General features: G+C 39.7%; 1 protein-coding gene and 1 non-coding gene across 3 annotated transcripts; one reads left to right on the forward strand and one right to left on the reverse strand.

Moving 5' to 3' along the window:
* Positions 1-401: 401 nt before the first annotated feature.
* Positions 402-12,360, reverse strand: dpp3 (dipeptidyl-peptidase 3). Of its 2 annotated transcripts, none has more exons than XM_008306292.1 (19): positions 12,343-12,360; positions 10,062-10,220; positions 9,721-9,865; positions 9,504-9,593; positions 9,080-9,217; positions 8,730-8,804; positions 8,378-8,468; positions 7,450-7,580; positions 6,946-7,076; positions 6,303-6,361; positions 5,542-5,736; positions 5,299-5,411; positions 5,108-5,200; positions 4,818-4,880; positions 4,570-4,694; positions 3,897-4,017; positions 3,412-3,591; positions 2,517-2,679; positions 402-1,320 (listed from the first exon to the last, which is right to left on the reverse strand). In XM_008306292.1, the coding sequence occupies exons 2-19, from the start codon at positions 10,184-10,186 to the stop codon at positions 1,178-1,180; spliced, it is 2,181 nt and encodes a 726-aa protein (XP_008304514.1). In that variant the 5' UTR covers positions 10,187-10,220; positions 12,343-12,360; the 3' UTR covers positions 402-1,177. The 2 variants fall into 2 exon arrangements, with proteins under 2 accessions (XP_008304514.1, XP_008304513.1); XM_008306291.1 differs by lacking the exon at positions 12,343-12,360 and adding an exon at positions 12,044-12,125.
* A 9-nt stretch (positions 12,361-12,369) lies between these two features.
* Positions 12,370-12,451, forward strand: trnas-gcu (transfer RNA serine (anticodon GCU)). Its single transcript has one exon. It is a non-coding gene; the product is annotated as a tRNA-Ser (tRNA).
* Positions 12,452-12,486: the final 35 nt, after the last annotated feature.

Below are 12,486 nucleotides of genomic sequence, written 5' to 3' on the forward strand. Positions count from 1 at the left end.
TTTTAAAGTCATCATTTTGTAAAAAAAAAATGAATCCAAGAGCATTGCAACTGACTTTGGCTAGCTAGTCAGTTAGAATTAACCTTTAATTACTTTAGTTTTTTGTATTAAAAGTGCAAATAAATATTATCTTTGTTGTGCACGTTACAAACAAGAATTACAGTCAAGTGGGCTACCAAAAGTCATCGCAATCAACAACTTTTTTAAATCAAAACTGCAGCATAGAACGCCAGATGTGTGATATTTATTATAGCAAATGCTTGAGATTTCAGTTTAATTGAATTTAACAACTCTTCTCTGCATGTTGACTTTCATATTTTCAATCAAATGTGCCATTTTGAAAAAAATCCTAGATGAATCATCAGGGCTTAAAGTCAGTATACCAAAAAATACAAGTAAAATTCTTATCAAACAGATTTTTATTTGTGTAGATTCATCACCACATTTCTTACATAGAGAGTTTTTACGCCTTCCAGACACAGCAATAAAAGTAATCCATGACTTATTCATTCCAAACCTGGCAAAAAAAAATAATAGCATGAAGTATTATTTTGCCTTACAGTCTAAACCTGTCAAATCGTCATCAACACAAAGGCTGGGAACTATTCTTCGAGGATAAGTTGTAAAGGTAGAATAATTTTAAGCCAACGGTTGCCTGTAAAAATCAATTATTCCTTTTGAATACAAGAAAAACATGTCATAGCAATCATTTCGTACATTTCTGCAAAGCCAATTTTTCACATTTATGCCTAGAATCTGTTTCTAATTGTCAGTTTGCATCAGTTTAATTGACAGTACGTCTCATTAGAAAAATATGGTTCCAAGTGCATCTATGAGAGTGATGTACTAATAAGCAGCTCATTTATTCATATTTGATCCAGTTATCGTAGACGGACCCGACACAGAGCCAGCATGCTTTAAGAATCGGAGTTGGAAAACTGTTGCTGGTGTCTGTGTCAGATCAGTTCTAGTCTTATGGCTTTATTTGAAAATTTAAAACCAAAATTTGGTCTCAGCAGAAGTGTATTCTAAAAGTATTTGGATCATTTTAAAGTTTTGTCTGTTTAACCATTAATTAAGAATCACTTTGCTTTCACATACAGTCCAAAACAAACAAATAAAATCTGATTTCAGTTGGTATTTTTGAAACCTATGGAATAGATAATCCGGACATCCATCAACACCAGCAGGGGGCGTCTCTTTTGTTCAGCTCCAGAAGATCGGTCTCCAGCTGCTCTGCGTCTTCTTGGAAGCGCTCGGTGAAGGAGCGGATCAAACCTGCCGCGCTGCCTTCATATTCCACCAGCTCCACGCTGTCCCCTGCAAACCACACACACAGTCAGACGCAGGCTGAATAATCATTTTTGCTTTTTATTGCTGCCTATAAAGGCAATCGTTTTACCAGTAGCATGTTTCTTAATGTTTTTTGCAAACCAGCTGCTATTTATTTGTTGTAGTATTGACGAAGCAGTGCTAATAAAAAACCTTACCTGACCATTGTTTTTGTTAGGTATCGTCTGTGAGACATTATTTTTGTAGTATTCCAAGTAAAACTTCTAGAAAACTTGGGTGATTCACAGGGGAAAAAATGCTTCCTTTCATTGATTTTTTTTTTTTCATACAACATGAAACCGGCTGAAGTCTTATTCATGTATTTTACTTCTAACATTGCTATTCTTTGCCTCACTTCCATTTGGTTGCTTGGTGCATGTGAACAGAATGCCTAATGCTGCTATGAAAAATGTGGCCTACAACTCGAGCTGCTGAATTGGCTATAAACATTTCCCATTTGCACTGTACCCACAGATGAACGGACGTGTACATCCATCTCTCTGAGTTCAGATTTGACTCACTTATTCAGACAAAAGGAATGTGCTAACAGTTTGAAAGGACCTTAATTGTCACACTTAATTTAATTGTCACACTTAGTGCTGTTGCCATTGGTCTCGCATAGCCAGACTTACTTGCACAGCGCTGTGTCAGCACTGGAGAACGGCCTAGCTGTGCTTATTACCATTCTACCACAGAGGGGGGAAAAGTGCCATGGCTTGTTTGTATTTCACCAAACCGATCAGAATAGGCAGAGCTAAGCGAAGAATGTCCAATTATTTATTTTGCCGCTGGCAGTGTTAACCACGGTGATTTTGGCAGAATGATAGTATTTGTATTTTACATTGGTTGAACATGGGCTGCAAGGTGGCGCAGTTGGTTAGCACTGTTGCCTCGCAGCAAGAAGGTCGCCGGTTCAGGTCCCGGTGGGGGCACCGGAATCTTTCTGCGTGGAGTCTGGAAGTTCTCTCCGGGTTCTCCGGCTTGGTGATTCTAAATTATCTGTAGGTGTGAATGTGAGTGTGCTTGGTTGTCTGTCTCTAAGTGTGCGATGAATTGGCGAACTGTCCAGGGTGACCTCTGCCTTCGCCCTAAGTCGGCTGGGATAGGCTCCAGCCCCCTCGTGAGGATTAAGCGGTGTATAGATAATGGATGGATGGATCGGTTGAACATGGTCGGCTACATACCACTGACTCTGGTGTTGGCCTGAACAAACATCTTGCGAGCTTCCTTCCTCAGCAGCACCGTCTCCCGCAGACGCAAGAAGTTGTGAGTGCCGCTGTCGCTGACGGTGGAGTAGCCGTCGTACAGAGCTCGGCCTCCTTCCACGTCCGCCGTCGACTTCAAGACCTACAAATCAGTGGAATCACATTAACAATGTGTTGGACGCAGAGAAGGCGTGAATTCAACAGGACTAATATACACATAGACGATTAATGATGGCTTATATTTGACCGAAGTGAAAGGTTGTGATTAGGTTCTAGGTTGATCTGCGATGAATCGTCCATGAAAAGCACAGAGCACTATGATTTTTACACAAGGAGTGAACTGTTGTAATGTGTTAATTATTAAGTCATAAACTAACAGCAGAGCAGCACAGAGTCATAAAGTAGCTATGATAGCTCACTAGAGTCATACAAAACAGTAATGGCAACAAAGAGACCATAGCAACCTGCCAGGATATTATATTGGTTTAATTTTACATTTTCATTCTAAATGCAACAAATGCAGTTGTTTTTGCTATTGGTTAATGTGCAGTTGATCTGCTTGATTAAACCATTAAAACATTGGAAAATAGTAGTCAGTTGATTGTTTTGTTTAACCAACAGACCATTAATTAACTACAAAACAAGATAAAAGACATGTATCCACATTAGCTGGGCTACAATCTATTAAGGTTTGCTTAAAATAAACAATTCATTAGTTTTGAACAGTTGAGTTGACGAATGGTTCAATCGACTGATCATGTCCAGCAGTGTACAAGTGAAATTAAGCTGCTCTGTGTCTCAAGTGAACTGGTTTCGTTTTATTTATGTGTTCATTTTCAGTGCATGTTAGGCAAATGGAAAAGCTTGGCTATACCTGCAGTTTACACAGGAACCGATGGATGGCATTCTTGCCCACGGTGTGGATCTTGCTACGGTCCAGCGTGATTCGTGCGTCGGGCTTGCCGTCCTGTCCCGTGACTTCTTCCAGGCCCACCAGACCTTCCCCGGCCTCCAGCAGAACACGCAGGATCACGAAACGAGCCTGCATGTGAGCCTGAGACAAAGAGACGTACGCACGCATACATGTGAAACACTGTATACATCTGCTGACACTCATGTAAACACTGAGTTCGCCTCACTGCATGCTGCATTATAAAGCAACACAGGCGCATCGCACTGAGCCTTGTCAGGTTGTAAGACACACGTACTTAATAGTCTATACGTCGACTTGTCCTGTAAACAGTGTTCGGCCAACACTATGTATCGTTGAAATGCTATATAAATGAAATGTTACAAACCAAGCCAAGAGTGAAACCATATGCTTTGGGGGGAAAAAAAAAAGTGGCTCATGCAGATTACCTGTCTCCAGCTCTTGCTCTCAGGTGTGTAGAACTCCAGGCCCAAAAGACCAGCTCTGACCATGCTGAGCCAGTTGACGTACACCACGTCATCAGCATCCTTTTCGTCATGGCCAAAAATGCTGCCACACACACACACAAATGATAAATACACTGGCCTCCTTCACAGCTAGCAGAAATGAAAAAACACTCCATTCTCCTTCATTATTTCACATTCTATTTTAAAAGGGCCTAAATTACACAATGAGAAGAATTATTTAAATATCACACATACGCTATCAGACTAAGAATTCACTGCTCCTGGGCAAAAGCAAACTAAGCCATTCATCGAGGCTCCCGACCAAACAAAATGAAATATGCAACATTTCTTTTGGCGCTCCTGTTTATTTTTCTTTTCAATACTTGACATACTTAAAAAGACTTAATGACTTTGTTATGGCTCCCAAGAGACTCTCGCAAGTCCCAAAATATTCTTCCAGCTGACAAAAATTGACAATTTAAGAGGCTTTCAGGGCTCCAATAACATTTTTGGATAACACCAAACCCTGGGAGTGTGTCCCAGAGTGATTTTTTTAGTCTGTCTTAATTTGTCCCCACTAACCAGCAACTAAGATGTTTAACATATGGGATGTCGGTGTTATATTAAGTGCATCAAATTAGCAAAGATACAATACCTGAGCACTTGTTTCTGGAGACACAGATAGAGTCCGACACACTCAGCGCGGCATTCTTCATAAGAGGAAGCGATTGTGGAGAATTTACTGTCCCATGTCTCGCTGCCCCGATACCAGCTGGACACCTGAAACATGAACTCACACTTTCAGTTACAGAGTCTCTTTTTAACAACCTCAATGCAGAGTTTATAACAAAAAACAAAAACAAAACATTATTTTACACACTCACAAAAAACAGAACAACTCACCAGCTCTCCAGTCTCTGGGTTGACCACCTTACTCTGGTCAAAGTTGAACTTGCCCTTATCATCCTTTGGATTTAGATGGAGGCCGCAGAGCAAATAAAAACAAAGCCAAAACAGATTTTATTTCCTCACTGATGGTTCATCAGTACAGTTCAAGTAAATTAAACATTTAACAAGGTGGAACCAACAATATCTAAATCCTCAAACATCAACTGTTTACATTTCTTTGACTGACACACTAAAGGACATAAAAGGGCTGATACGAGTGCACAGCAGCAGTATGTTTGACTGACCTGGACAAAGAGTTTTCCACTTCCATGTCCCAACAGCTCATGAAGTCCAACCTGCACCTCGAAAGATGGGCCCTTCCACTTGATAAACAAATCCTAATGGAAAAAAAGAAAACACAGGAGAATGTATATTTACAGGAGTGTGAGAGAGATGAGAGCTGGTGTGTAGGAGAGTCAGAAGGATAATACGTTACCTTGTCCTCCTCTTCCAGGAAAGTGAGTTTCTCTTTTTGTGTAGCATACGCTACAGCCAACACGTTGCCTAGCGACACATTTTTAAAGCCCTCTGACTGTCTGATGTCATCATCTATACAGAATAAAAAAACAAACAAAAAAACATACAGATACTGAAGTAGAATGCTATAAAGCAACAAAAAAAAAAATGCAAAACTTGAACTGAGCAAACTTGACAGTTTCAGACATCAGAGCGTACGTACAGTTTGGGATGTTGATACCGGCTGGTATTCCACTGCCAGCGAAGGTGAGAACATCCAGTGAGGTGAAATCGGGTTTAAGGAAAGTGTCCTTCTCGAACTCACGGGGCCAAGGCAGTTCAGGAAGCAGGACTTCTGCTGAACTCACCAGCTTGGCGAAGCGCTCGCTCATGGCCTTGTTCACAACGGCAACAAAACCTGCACATAACAGCACAACCTCAAGCTAGGAATTGAACTGAACACTGGGACCTTTACTTCCTTATCTTGAAGAAAAGACAATATATAAACCCTCTTGAAATATGAATTATTGATACAATACTGTGTAAAAGTTTGAGGCTAAGTCTTAAGCAAAGTGAAGATTTTTTTTATGCAAGTTAACCACATATGTAAATAGAAAAATACAGACTGAATGAAGGACCAATCAGTGAATCAGAAAATAAACATCTGAAGTGGCTAAAACTGTTGCACACTCATTAAGACATGAGTCTCTCTTTAAGGTTAACCAAACTGAGCTAAAGGTAATATGTCTGCTGGATTTATGGTCAAGTAAACAGAGTAATACAGACTCACTCTAAGTAGTAATCAACATCCTTTACAGTACGTGTCCATCTAAGACCACCTCTACTTCAGTAACAGTGCTAAGGAGCTCGGCCAGCTCCTCAGCTCTAAACCATGGCAATAACACTCAAAGAGGCCCACGGGATCACAGCTTGCATGCCAATAAACATGTTAATGCCACTGTTCGTGATCTGCTGGGCAGTTACCTTCAAACTCCCCTCTGGAGCCAAATGGGTCTCTGTAGCTCTCAATGAAACCTATATAGCTGAGAGGAGGGAGTGAAGAGTAATGAGGTGTGAAGAGCAGAGGGAGGAATGTTTCAGAGGTTAATAAAAGACAGTAGTACTCAACACTCAGAGCAAAGGTCAGAATAAACTTCATAAAGGAAGTGAACAACCACAGAATTATCACACTCTTGAACTAGATTCATGAGGAAGTGAAGGTTGATGAGATAAAAGTTTAGACCAGATCCCCTTTATGGCTGCACAAAAACAGTTGATTCATCAGCAATAATAAATATTCAATCATAATTATATAATTATGCTAAATGTTATCATAAAAACAGAGACTTTTATTACAGCTAAACAGCTACAGGAAATAATGAATTTGCTCCACTGCAAGATCAGCAACAGATTTGTTTCATGTTTCCTCCGTCTGTCATAAACCAGATTACATTCAAAGTAGGAATGATTTGACATCACATGTAAAGAAATCAACCGGTCTGTCAAATTGTTATTACACATGTTGTAATATGTTTGCAACTAAGCTGCTACTGAATGATAGAACAACCTTCATTGTGGACAGTCAGTGTGTTCAGTAGATGTTGTGTACTGTGATTCAGTGTCTCACCTCTCAACAATTGGACCCTTGTCCTTGATCCAGTAACGTGAGCCCTCTTTGTGGGCATCTACTGAGCCAAAGGTGAAGCTGCGCTGATACTCTTCCAGCATCTTCCTCTGGTTCTCATTGGCAGCATACCCCTGTCAAACAAAACAAGGAGGTCAAAAGCAGAATTGTTGTAGGAAAATTAGTTTTTGGTTATAACCGCAGTCTTTTACTGACATGCTCCTCAAGACAGAGGGCTCTAAATTTGTCTTCTGACTTCCTCTTCTTAGGATCTAAGATAATATCTGAGATGCAATTTTGCCATCATTTCTCCTTTTGCTACTTCTCTTTCATTGTTCTCCAACTAACAACTTCACACCCACAGTTGTGTTTTGTTTTTCTCTAAAATGCTCGTCACTTTACATCACTGCAAACGTCATATTTAGATATTTTTTTATATTCCTGCTGTGTTTCTAAACACACACTGAGCACGGACTCCATGCCCATGTGTACTCTTTGCTGTCTCACCTGTGCTTGTTGAAGGTTATGGCTGACTTTCTCCATGATAGGACCATAGTCTCCCCTCTTCACAGTGAACTCTTTGTCTTCAAAGCTGAAGCTGCCGCAACAGGACTCGCATTCCCCGTCCACTGCACAGTCTGTGAAGTAGCAATGTACATATTTTTTGCTTTAATCATCAGCGGCATCACCAATATCATTAGTTACACAAACAAATCGCTCCACATCTGTTCGTCGGTAATCAGATCACATTTGAGGTCACAAGTTAGAATGCCGCTGACATCACATGAGGTCAGCGTGACCTGTGCTGAGTGACACTGAATACTATTCAAAGTGTTTTCCAAATGATTGCCACAATGTAGGATGTCCGCAAAATTATGAAGTCACTCAAAAGAAAATATCATAAAACAGTAAAATGTGAATAAAATAAAACAGAATTAAATAAATAATAATGATGACAATACATGAACTAAGTATAAATACGAAAACCAGAAAATTATAAATCACAACATAGAAGTCAGACTGAAGAGACATGTTTTTAGGTTAGCGGCTCGAACTATAATGGTTGAAGGCAGCAGCCCCGGTGGCTTTTGTTATTCTCAGCAGAACATTTAAAAGAGCAGAGCCAAACAATCTGAAGGGCCTTCCCGGTTCATAAAACAGTAGCATTTCTGAGAGGTAGCCTCTTGCAGGACCAGGTAGTGCCTTATACAAATACTTTTCCCCCCCAATAAAAACGATTCTTAGCGGGTAACCAGTTTAAAATAAGTGTAATGTGTTACTTACTCTGGTCTCAGTCAACACTTGCGCTGCAGAATTTTGAATTAATTGTAGCGGATTTATTTTAGCCCAGAAAGCAGAGCAGCATTTAATTTTTACTATGCCATATCTGTCACCAGATTAAGTGTTAGAAGTGTTGCTTTACTGTAGTTCTGACCTTTCTGCACAGCTGAAGCCAAGCGCACCTCATAGCAGGCTTTCCCTCCATTGTCCTTCTTGAACAGACGGGTGTTGTAAGCAGACAGTTTCTAGAAAACAAACCACAACAACGTAGCTAAGAATAAATGGAATCAGACTGAAAGAAACATGAAAGAGCAGATGACTCATCCTGTCATCAAAATAGAGGACAAAGGTAAAAAGCAAACTTTTAAAATATTTATTTATTTTTAGATGAACATGTCACAAATGAAAGAAAATTACTACAAAATATAGATTGCAGCTTATTACAAGAGAACCAGAACAAAATTATGGAAATACGATTACACATAATATGCGTAAATTCTGCGGACCTTTGAGTCAAGGAACTTCTGAGCCAGCTCAGCGTCCTCCAGGCAGCAGTTTCCTGAGAAATAGGTGGTAATTCCCTGAACAAAACAAAACCACAAAGCAGTTTATGAGGGGTCACAGTTACAATAGCATCTCAAAAATGAGAAAACCAGCAGACAGAGAAGAGGACACATCTCCCAGAGAGAACAAAAACTTTCCAGTATTTATGATGCAGACAGAAAAATGTCCTCTAACATTTGTTAGATCGATCCAGTCTGTGGAACACAATGGATATTTCATCAAATATTACCTGAGAAAATAATTTTAGTCAAAGCAGGTCTGAACTCTGCATTAAGTGATACAGGATCCCCACCTTGTCGCCCAGCCCCAGCTGTTTCTGTCTGTCTTCCAGGGAGTAGAGAAGACCCGAGCAGCTGTCCCACAGAGCCTCCATCTCAGAAGGCTGCTCTTGAAATGCCTGGCTAGCCCACACCAGAGCTTTCAACTTGTCCTGGATGGACGTACCAAAGATGCAGACAGCTTAAAGTATGTCACAGCAGCATCTTATAATTACTAAAACTTTCTAGTTTATTAGGTGCTCTTTGTTCTATTCAATATCTATATTTGCAAAGCTTATACTGTAAAAATGTTTCAATGCTGTGTTAAGAAAAAGTGTTGAATCAGCTCTGTGGTGTTGTATCAAATTGCATTGGATTTTTATAGGTGTCCTCATCCTGTAAAGTCATAAAACAAAGCAGCTGAAATGGATTTACACCAGACACTGCAGGCCATTTTACCTTTGGCAGATTTGGGATGAACTTTGTGTCTCCAAAAGACTTGTAGTTGCCCATGTTTGCATACAGACCTGCTGCATACACCAAGAAGGCCTAAATATCACACACAGAAGAAAACATGGCAAAATGAACACTATTACATGTGTTTGCAATTGTTTGTGAATGAAAGGTTGCATAAAAACAGCAAGAGAAACAGCCAAAAGACTGTAGGACTGTGCACCTGGTACTCCTCAGAGCTGAGTCCAGCTGCTGTGGCGACCTGTTCCAGCTGTGCAGGCGTCTGCTTCCTGAAGATTCTCTGCATCAAGACAAAGATGTTTGCAGACTCCGGGGATGTCTGCAGCAGCACTGCCAGACCACCATACCTAAGACAGATGTTGAAGCAAAGTTGTTTTTTTTCCCCAAATCAGCAGAGCTGAAACTCTTCAAGAAAAAAAAGTCTACAGATTTTACGTTAAAACAGGTGAAATGTTTATTTCATTAGAGCTGCTTTCATTTAGGATTTTCCTGATTTCAACAATGTTGGCTTGAACTTGCCACATCCCGAGGTCAGTAACGTACCAAGCGGCGCGTGACAGATAGTGGGCGTACATCTTCTCCTGAGGTGAAAGCAAACGAAAGGCCTCGCCGCAGTCAAGCGCAGAGACACCAATGTCATTTGGGAGGTAGTACTGGGAGTCCACCATCTTGGGTCTGAGATTTAATACTGGTAGAGAGGAACTAGTTTAGGAGAAGCAGAGGAAAGCAAGGAAATGCAAGTGTAAAAGAATGAGAAAGAAAGATGAGGTTGGGGAAAAAAAGCAGTAAGGAAGGGTAAATAGGATGAGAAGAAAGGGGGAAGTCAGAGAAACAAGGGGAGGGACAGATAAAAGAACAGGGGTAGTAGATGAGATGAGTGGAGTGGGGGATAAAGAGATTGGGAAAAAAAGGAGCTGCAAGTTAGAATCAACATCATTGTACTTATTTTAAAACCGTGGGCTCTAGAAGTATTTGCACACCTGTCTGCTTTCGGCAGGTTATGCAGAGAAGAACACCATGTGGACTGTACAAACATGCAGATACTCATTTTATAACAGTGGGACAGGAAAACATTTTAATACTTTGATTATAACATTTTTTTAAAATGCTTGCTGATTGAAGTGTATTATTTATTATAATATACATATATATTTAAATTTACAATACAGTCCAAGTTGATATATTGAAAACTAGAGCTGAACATTAAACTAATTTCAAAGCAAATCACAATTTGAATCAATGCAATAAGCCATTTACAAAGGGTGAAATTTAGCAGCAGTGTTTCTTATCCAGGGTTTACAGTGTTGTGTCAGTGGTTTTACAAATGAATGACTTCCTACTTGTGTGACAGTCACAGATTTAATAATATCACATGTGGTAATGCTCAATCACAGGTTTTAAATCTATATAATGAATATTAACCTTAAACTTGACTTTAAATAAAATTATATTGCAAATCCAAACACATTTGCAGTATCTGCGAGAAAAAATTGAATTATTTTCCTAAATCAATCAACCCCGATTGAACACACCATTAACAATTACTTTCCTTCAGGCAATATTCATTAATCTATTAATCACTGAGTCTATAAAGTTGAGAGAATAATGAATGAACATGATAGTTGAGCACAGCTGAGGTCTTAAATTGCTTGGTTTGTTCAATTAACAGCCCCAAAGATATTCAATTTACAGTGGTTTACAGCACAAATCTGGACCTGATCATTTACAGTATCAAAACTATATCCAGGATACTTAATGTATTAATTTGCATTTGTATGTATTTAATTTAATGCCATATTTTAATTTGTCTGGTACATTTTCACAACTGTCAATTGTATGGGGTTTTAAGCTTACTATTTGAATTAGTCTGGTAAATTAGTATTTTGTATAACACTGTAGGGACTTACCCATAATATTTAAATTAGTAAGGAAAAGAAAAAACCCTGCTTTGTCTGTCAAAGCACTTCGTACACCCTTGTTTTTAAAAGTGATATACACATAAAGTTAGAATCATTAGTAAGTAAGGGTCGGACCGAAATAATGTCTAGAGTAGAAAAATCTTCAGATATATTTAGGTGAACTAAAAACTAAATTTTTTACAGTTTTTGGAACTGCAGGTGCTCATCGGTGAATCCTAAACTATCGGACCGTGGCACAGATTCAAGAGGAACCAGCCCGTTATTAATACTGAAGCCTGTTTTTGGTTTCACTTTCCCCCAGAACAAGATATCTCTGTGAAGTGAAGCGCCTACATGCGAAAAGCAACAACGTGTTTCATGTTGCTTTAAAAACCACCAGCACATTATCAGTCTCAGACAGCAAGTTTAAGTAAATACGGTTGAGGCTACAGCTAACTCTGTAACGTTAGCTTCTAGCGAGCATGCTAAAGCGGCTGCAGGGTGATTAGAGCATTTCAACACACTGCAACAACTTTTGTTAGTCTCAGATACGATCAATACGATTTGCTACTATTGAATCAATACCAGACAGCAATGGAGGTGAAATTCAACTCAACAGCTCGTTACCTTAATTTCGTTATCAGCTCCGGCGAACGTCAAATTGCAGTCTCACGCTGTACACTTCCTGTATTCATTCAGCGCTAGACCCGCCCCTTGACCAATCACAGGCTACATGCCGTGATTGACAAGAATTTCAACCAATCACTAAGTAGCGGCACTGGAGTTTCCGACACACTTTACGCTGTAATTCTCTGACAAGTTTCAGCATGAAAAACACTACGTACATTCGTCTAACACAAGAAAACTACACGGTCATACTATGTACAAAATATTTAACATGGTTCAGTAATGGCATAAATATTTACCAAAATCTCTGGCATTGCAAAACACATGACGAGGTGGCCGAGTGGTTAAGGCGATGGACTGCTAATCCATTGTGCTCTGCACGCGTGGGTTCGAATCCCATCCTCGTCGCATACCTTTTCCTCAAACGAAGGCATTTCGTCCAT

This window comes from Stegastes partitus, unplaced genomic scaffold (assembly GCF_000690725.1).
Source record: "Stegastes partitus isolate 25-593 unplaced genomic scaffold, Stegastes_partitus-1.0.2 Scaffold3640, whole genome shotgun sequence".
Taxonomy (NCBI): Eukaryota; Metazoa; Chordata; class Actinopteri; family Pomacentridae; genus Stegastes; species Stegastes partitus.

Bases quoted from the DNA above. Each gene is read 5' to 3' on its own strand.
- dpp3 (XM_008306292.1), bottom strand. From the start codon at position 10,186: ATGGTGGACTCCCAGTACTACCTCCCAAATGACATTGGTGTCTCTGCG. The intron at 7,077-7,449 runs GTGAGACAGCAA...TTTGTTTGACAG, and splicing joins ATAACCTTCAACAAGCACAG to GGGTATGCTGCCAATGAGAA. The intron at 2,680-3,411 runs GTATAGCCAAGC...ACTGATTTGTAG, and splicing joins GGTTCCTGTGTAAACTGCAG to GTCTTGAAGTCGACGGCGGA.